This window comes from Glycine max, chromosome 8, assembly GCF_000004515.6.
Source record: "Glycine max cultivar Williams 82 chromosome 8, Glycine_max_v4.0, whole genome shotgun sequence".
Lineage (NCBI taxonomy): Eukaryota > Viridiplantae > Streptophyta > Magnoliopsida > Fabales > Fabaceae > Glycine > Glycine max.
Window position 1 is genome coordinate 12689807 of NC_038244.2, and position 8783 is coordinate 12698589.

At 30.1% G+C, this 8783-nt stretch overlaps 1 protein-coding gene across 1 annotated transcript; it reads left to right on the top strand.

Annotated features, from left to right (window-relative positions):
* Positions 1-4271: 4271 nt before the first annotated feature.
* On the top strand, positions 4272-8140 carry LOC100787493 (aspartic proteinase NANA, chloroplast). Its single transcript, XM_003532851.5, has 2 exons — positions 4272-5293; positions 7036-8140. Exons 1-2 carry the CDS (start codon positions 4593-4595, stop codon positions 7856-7858), a joined length of 1524 nt encoding a protein of 507 aa, XP_003532899.1. The 5' UTR covers positions 4272-4592; the 3' UTR covers positions 7859-8140.
* The last annotated feature ends 643 nt before the right edge of the window (positions 8141-8783 follow it).

The following is an 8783-nucleotide window of genomic DNA, read 5'->3' on the forward strand; positions in this document are numbered from 1 at the left end:
TTTGAATGAAATTGAGTTTAATTTTTTAATAAATTCTTGAATTTAAATTTTGTAGGTAAAAAAAATATGACTAGAAAGAGAGATTCTATTATAAGTGTCCGAACATATGTCTAAATAGATATTAGACATAGATATCATCAATATATATTTCACATTAATAATATAATAACTCAATAAGTAAAGTAAAGGAAAAATAAGTCAAATGTTTAAAAATTTATGTTCTTGGTATGAAAATAAATACAAGCAAGATGAACGAATGTGAGAAAAGATTCAAAAGTAAAAGAAAAATGGGTCTGTACGTCTAATATCTGAAAGTTAGTGATCTTAATCTAGAAAGATAAATATAAACTGAATGTTAGAGAGGAGTTCAATGAGAAATACCGACAAATTAACTTGTAGATCAAACAATATCGATCCAAGTCATAAAAGTTTGGGTATAATGTTGGTAGTTGGCACGAGGTTCTACAAAAATTATTAGTCCATGTATTTCTTTTTACAACATCCTAATAATTAATTCATCATGACTACCAAAACTATTTATTACTTCCTCAGGTGCTATTATAAAATTTAAATTAAAAAAATATGATTTAACAAAAAAATCTAACTTAATTAGTTGAATAAGGTGTATAAATTATTGTAAACTCTTTAGTATCTATTTTTGATTTCTACTAATAAACAAATTAAAAATGTGACATGATTTTTCTTATAATGTCTGATCTAAAATTTTTCCTATATTAATTATTTTTCTAACACAAATACCTTTAAGTAAAGTCATCCTAGAATGATGTGACAATGAGAAAACATAATCCATTAGATTTCATTTTGGATGGTCTTGAGTTTTTGAATTTTGACTTTCAAATGCAATTTTTAAAACATTCTCACATTCATTTCATTGTTAAACCAAGAAAAAAGTCTAATGAGTTTGATTTTTAATTTTTATATTTCTCTTTAATTTATATTGTTTATTTTATATTAATGTATTATGTTGTTTTTAATTTAACAACTACTTGTATTACTAAATTATTAAATGTTGTTAATAGTAAAATTCCTTTACAAAAAATAAATATTTCAGCATCATAAATTATAACTTAATATTAGTAACAATTTTTTTTAATATTTGGTTTCAAATTTTAGTTTTTAAAATTTAAGTATTCAAAATAAAATAAAACAAATATTCAAAAAACTATATTAAATGTCATTAAGTTAATTTTATATTTCATTTAAAAAAATAAATTTCAATAACATTATAAAATGATTATCTAAAATTTAAATATATTAAATAAAACAATATTAAAAAATATAATATATTTTAAGTAAAAACATTAATATATATATATATATATATAACATATTAAATAAAACCATAAAAATATACAACATATTAAATAAAACTAATAATAAGTAAAATTAAATATATTTATTTAATAACTAAATAAATAAATTTTTTTACAATTTTTAAAAAATTGAAAACAAAACAATATAAAATATGAAAAAAATAGTGTGAAAAAAGGAATTATGACTTTAAAGTTGTAATCCATAAAAAAAATCTTACAATTTCAAAGTGGTAAAAGAAAAAAAAACTTATGACTTTGAAGTTATAAAAAAATTACATTGAAATAATAAAAAAATTTACAACTTCAATTAAACAAGAAATTTAAGTCGACAATACAAGTTACCACTTCTTACTCAAAAGTAATAATACTTACAAATAGTAATACTTATCACGACTTATCCATCCATCATACTAAATACTTTAAAAACTAAAAACTATCCATTAAAAAAAGGGAAGAAATTACACCCAACTGATAAAATAGTCCTTTATCAACAACAAACCAAACTATTAGTAAGGAAAATAATCTAAAAGATCTAATAGTTATATACCGACGACTTCACTAACTCTAAGGGAAAAAGAAAAAAGCCATACCTGCGGCCAAACCTTTGGAAAAGAAAATCAACATCAAAATTTCAATAGGCATTTAACGATTGTGTAAGTAAAAATAAGGGAAGAAAACCCTTGTTGATAATGTAGTCATCAATGACTTCGCATGTAAATTTTGATTTAAATAGATGCTAAAATTACCAATGTCTTAGCTGTCGATAATTTTAGGCTTAAAATTTTGTATAAAAATGTATAAAATTTTTCAATAAACTTTTTGAAAATGAGTCATTAGTAACATTTAGATATGGCAACGGACAAGTATTGCCTCCTTAGTTCTCATTTTCAATGGGTTAAAATTTGTTATATTATAATTGTCTCAGTCTCATCCCTGGTTCAGATTTGAAAAAAAAAAATTTTAAAAAAATATTATATTGAAAATCTAATTAAAAAAATTGATTTTTATATATTTATTTTTAACTACTTGTATTTGTAACGCATTTGTCTACAAAAATCATAAAAAAAGAATCTTAAATTATATAAAAATTATATAAAAAAAAAACAAATTATTAATAAAATTTTAATAATTTCATCATTAGAGCATTAGAGCGAGTACATATGGGTCTGATAGTGACATTTCTATCCCCAACCTCAAATTAAAAAAGTTGAATAATCCCCGAACTCTATCAACTTAAATGTTCTCCGTCAAAATTGGGACGGGTTTAGACGGATACCCAAAGGTACAAGTTTCATTATTATGTCTAAGAAACTAATCTTCATATAATTTTCAAGATAATTTTTTTTGCAATGATATTTATGATAGTTATTATAAAAATAACAAACTTTTTTTTAGTAACATTGTAAAAAAAACATTTATAATGTATATACATTATTTATTCTTTGATTATGGATGATTAATAAATACAAAATTCGTAAACCAAACCTAATGCAATTTCTATTCTATCTAACAATTTCAAAATAATAATAAAATTTCAAGTGCAAAATTAAAATTAGGGCTATACAATGAAGTAGTTAGATTCACTCACAATTCGTTCAATTAAATCCAATTTAAAGACAAATCATTGGGTATTGAATTTTAAAATCTTCAATTCAACAGAACCTAACGCGAGATCGCTGCAGCTTTTATGTAAACCAAGATCTGAGTCTGTGAGTCATCATCATCTGAGAATTTAAAATGGCTTTAAATTAGTTTCGAGCCTAACACCCCACGCCACAACAACACCCATTTTTTTCTTTGATTTCCTTAATTACCACAATTACCGTTTTGATAATCTAAAAAAGTAAATTAAACTGACCCTATCCGGACAAAACATATAGCAAACCAACAAACTAACCAAAAACAAAAACCCCACTCAAAATAATAATATCCAGGGTGGTGGTGCGCAACTAAACCAGCGTCCAAAATAGGTTAACACTGCGATAACTGTGCAACAATCATGAAAGCGAACCAAGACAAAACCGGGAAAACAAATAAACAAAAACGACGTGGAGAGAGAAATTAAGAGCGAAGCACAAGACAAACAACAAACTAACACCAACTCAAACTTCTTTTTTTTTTTTTGTAATATTGTAGTTTTCTTTTTGGTGATGAACGCCAACACAAACTAAATTACCAAATATTCATCATCATCATATCATATTATATTATATATATTCCTTAAAAAAAATCATATTATATATATACCAAATATTATATATATTGATAGTGTATAGAATTGGTTTAAAAAAAATAGTGTATAGAATTTTATATTGTTATCTGATTACAATTTACTATTTAAGTTAGATTTTTTTTTATATTAATCCATATTAGTCAGAAAAAAATATTAATCTACATTAAAGTTAAAATTACAATCATGATTTTTTATTGGCTCACACTATAAAAGATTTTACATTAAAATTCTCTTCATATCAAAAGTTGTTAATATAAGTAGTTCCATGTTTGACTTTTTTAACTAATTAAGGGTTGAATTTGATCTTTAAAAAGCTTGCTGTTATGACCTAAAATATTGTTTTTATTTCAAAATGAACCTATTTACCGGTGAGATAGAAGTGATTAAGTTGAATGTCGAATAAAAAGTGTTAGATATTTTATAAATATTACACAAACAAAAAAAAAAACTTTGTAATTAATTAACCGTGTTAGATCACTTATAATAAATCATATTGTATCTAAGTTTTATCTTTTTTTTTTTTCATTGATGATACAATGAATCAACGGGACATAATATTTGAGTTTGTTAAAAGAGTTGTTTAGATTTAGTGTGTGAGATGTCGGATTAGGATTATCTTAGAATAAAGATAGTAAGAGTAAAAAGAAAAGAAAAGAAAGAATAGTAAGTATATATGTATATATAGGCAAAGCCCCAGAACCCCAAAGGCGAAAAGAAAGGCCCTACTAGCTTTTTTTTGTGTGCCTCTGAAACACCATTCTCCTATATCACACAAATATATCTTTGTTACCTGTGTCCCCCACCTCCATCTATCCTAGTAAAATGGACCCATATGCACCAAAACCAGCTCAATCTCATTTCTAGCCCCCCTTTATTCTCCCCCTCTCATTCCATTCTTCTCCCAAATCAAACCACATTATACCCATTACCCATTACCCATTACACATTCTTCTTCTTCTTCTTCTTCTTGTTATTATTATTAATTAATTAATTACCATTAGCAATAAAGACACAACATTTTTTTGATGGGGAGGAGGATGATGCAATGGAACACCATCACCAAAGCTTCAATTCTCATCACCATCACCCTCCACTTGATTCTCCCCGTGGCCGTTAACAGCATGAGGCTCGAACTGGTGCACAGGCACCACGAGCGCTTCTCCGGCGGCGGCGGTGACGTGGATCAGGTCGAAGCGGTGAAGGGTTTCGTAAACAGGGACGGCCTGCGGCGGCAGAGGATGAATCAGAGGTGGGGTGTTAGTAATTACGACAGAAGAAGAAAAGGCTTGGAAACAACGACGACGACGGAGGTGGAAATGCCGATGCGCGCGGGGCGCGACGATGCCCTCGGCGAGTACTTCACCGAGGTCAAGGTCGGGAGCCCCGGGCAACGGTTCTGGCTCGCCGCGGACACCGGCAGCGAGTTCACGTGGTTCAACTGCGTAATGCGGAATGCTACAACAACGGCAACAACCAAGAAGACCAGGAAGAACAAAACCAAAAAGAAACATCATCATCACAGCAAGAGGAACAGGACGAGGACGACGAGGAGAACAAAGAAGAAGAAGGCCAAGAGTAATCCCTGCAAGGGGGTGTTCTGTCCGCATAGGTCTAAGTCCTTTCAAGCTGTCACGTGTGCGTCGCAGAAGTGCAAGATTGATCTCAGTCAGCTTTTCTCGCTCAGTCTTTGTCCCAAGCCTTCTGATCCTTGCTTGTATGACATCAGGTTCGTCAATTTCTTCTTGTTTTTTTTCTTTTTTTGTTATTTTTATTATTATTTTCGGGTGGTGGTAGAATATATATATATTATGTTTTGTTTGTTGATTTTGGATTTTTGGTGTCAATGAATTAATGGGGTTGTTGTGGAAAGATGGAAGGAATGGGGCAACGGTTTTCTTTCTGGAAAAAAAGACAGAGAAATGCCTTCTGTTTTCTTGATTATGGAAAGAGTAATATACACAAATACTTTATTTTTTAAAACAATCATTTAACACTTCTTATTTTTCTCTTGTTTCTTTTTTTTCTTATTACATCATAAATGTTATTATATTTATATTTTTTTTCTCTAGTGTCAAATAACATATTAACATTTTTCCTCCAAAAACAAGTGTTGCTATTGATTTGGGTGGGATTGGTCAAGTGTTTCAGATCAAGTGGGAGGTACCACTTTATTCAAAATAGACCAACATGATGAAAGGAAGATTATTAGATGCTAAATTAAAAAAAGTTAGAATTTTGGTGAAAGAGATGTTTATTTTCAGTGATAAAACAATGTTTTTTTTTTTTTTAAAATTCAGTTGGAAAAAAATGAATTGGATGAGGGAGGGAGAGTGGATGAAGGTGGAAGGAGAGAGAAGGGAGAAATCAATGGCTGTCTTTTTGGGCCTCAAATTTAGTTTGTGTTTTGTGGGCGACGGAGATGGCTAATTAAAGCGGTTGGGAGGCGTATGTCCTTTTTTAAAAGTAATATAAGATGTCTAGTTCCATTTTAAAAGCTAGCCAAAGATATTTGGAATGTGTCTCTTCTGAAACAAAGTTGAGTTTGATTTTTTTAATTATTATTATTAATATTATCATTCTCAATTCTTACACTTTTGTTTATGGGATTTAGAACATTGTTAAGTATGGCATGATTCTAGGCACAATTCCATCTTTATGATTTGTGAATTGAGCCGTGGTGGTTGTTGTTTGGTTTTAAGGTTCAAACGATAATACTATTAGTTGCACAATACCATTTATTTTATTTTTGGGTACTTAGAGAAAATTTTCCTCAATTTTTCACATAGCATTATGCTATTAACATCACATTTTAGAGCCTTAAACCTTTAAGGAGCAGTTAAAAGAACAGAACATTTTTCTAGTCCTGTAAAGCATTTAAAAGTTCTTAAAAAAGGGGTGAGTGTACATTTATAACAATCCTCCTGTTTATGGCCATTATATTCAAAGATTTAAATGTGCTAGACTTGTTTCCTTTCTTTAGTATAGAAAGAAAAAAAAAAAGCCTTGTGGGGGACTAATTAACAAAAAGGTACCCCTCATACACAGACACAAGCACAAAAAGTGGCATGCTCCTGCTGGTGAACCAGCAGCCATTCTTTCCAGCATCCAACCATGGTTATAAATGAGAATTTAATGTTATTAGGTGAGCATCACATGACCCACATTTCTGCATCCAACAAGAGTCTATGCCTGCAAAATAGACCATCCTTCTAACAAGTTCACCTACAAAACCCTATTTACATGCATGTTTGGATTAAAATTGGGAGAGATCAAAAGTACTTTTACTCGAGAAGTAACAATTTTTTCCTTCTCAATTCATCATTGGAAGGTGCAATTTTACATTGGAATTCACAAAAGTATTTTTTTAACTAAACCAAAACATTGGCTATAGTTTTTTCACTTTAATTTTTCCAATCAGAGTGAACAACCCCTCTTCAATTTTGACTTTTCTAATCTTATCCTTGACAGCTATGCTGATGGATCATCTGCAAAGGGATTCTTTGGCACTGACACTATCACAGTAGACCTCAAAAATGGAAAGGAAGGAAAATTGAATAATCTCACAATTGGGTGCACAAAATCCATGGAAAATGGGGTAAACTTCAATGAAGACACTGGAGGTATATTGGGGCTAGGCTTTGCCAAGGACTCATTCATTGATAAAGCAGCTTATGAATATGGTGCCAAGTTCTCCTATTGTTTAGTTGACCATTTAAGCCACAGAAACGTTTCAAGTTATCTAACCATTGGTGGCCACCACAATGCCAAATTGTTGGGTGAAATCAAAAGAACAGAACTCATTTTGTTCCCTCCATTCTATGGTGTGAATGTGGTAGGCATCTCAATTGGGGGCCAAATGCTGAAAATCCCACCTCAGGTTTGGGATTTCAATTCTCAAGGAGGCACCTTAATTGACTCAGGCACAACCTTGACTGCACTACTTGTTCCAGCCTATGAGCCTGTTTTTGAGGCCTTGATCAAGTCTTTAACAAAAGTCAAGAGGGTCACTGGTGAAGACTTTGGAGCATTGGATTTTTGCTTTGATGCTGAGGGGTTTGATGATAGTGTAGTGCCAAGATTAGTGTTCCATTTTGCAGGGGGAGCAAGGTTTGAGCCACCAGTGAAGAGCTACATCATTGATGTGGCACCCCTAGTGAAGTGCATTGGAATTGTTCCAATAGATGGGATTGGTGGTGCATCTGTCATAGGCAATATTATGCAACAAAATCATCTGTGGGAGTTTGACTTGTCAACAAACACTATAGGGTTTGCCCCTTCTATCTGCACTTAATTATTATTAGTTATTCTTGTAATCTTGTGAAAATGTGATCATTTCATTTTTTTTTTACTCTCCCTTCCCTCATTTTCTTGCGGGCACAAGCAAGTCACATTGGTGCTTGTCTTGTTCGAATTGGATTTTTATTATTCTTTTTTATTTTCTATTTTTTCACCTTTGTAAAATATTACGTGTAAACATGTATCATACATCTAAATTCAACTTCTTATGATGTTAATGATACGTGGCTGGGCCACAGATTTCCTTTTAGATATACAATTTCTTGTATTGACATTATCTTCCCTGTCTCTCCCTCTATCTTATTTTACTTCTCTGCAAAAAAATATAAAAAAACAAAGCTTTTAATCTATTATTACAATTAAGGAAAACTTATTAAGAGCTTAAATAATATAAATTATATTTTATCATAAATAAGTCATTGATTCATGTGGTTCAGCACGTCTTTTATTGATTAAGATCAACAATTCAATAAAAAAAAAATTGGATAAGAAGTCATGATTAAAAATATTGTTTTACTCTAAATAGACTAACTTTGTCAAAAGAGATTAGTTAGGTACTAAATAGAAGTATTAAATATTTCTAGATTAAAAAAAAAAGGAAATTACATGCTATGCTTTCACACCTCCTTCCATTTTCATGACCTATGTCTACATAATTATTTTTTTTAGAAGTTGACTATAAGTTTAAGATGATAGTAGTAATAACTTCACTTGCTTACTTAATTACTTCTCGTTATATATATATTACTTTTATAATTTCATGACCTATGCATAGTGATCAGTTTGTTGTTTTGGCAAAGATTAATGATTGGTTAAATCGGTGATACTTCACACGGTAATTAATATATATTTTTTATGTAAAAATTATATATAAAATCATTTTAAATATAAAAATTACCCTTGTCGAAGCAGCTGGCAGA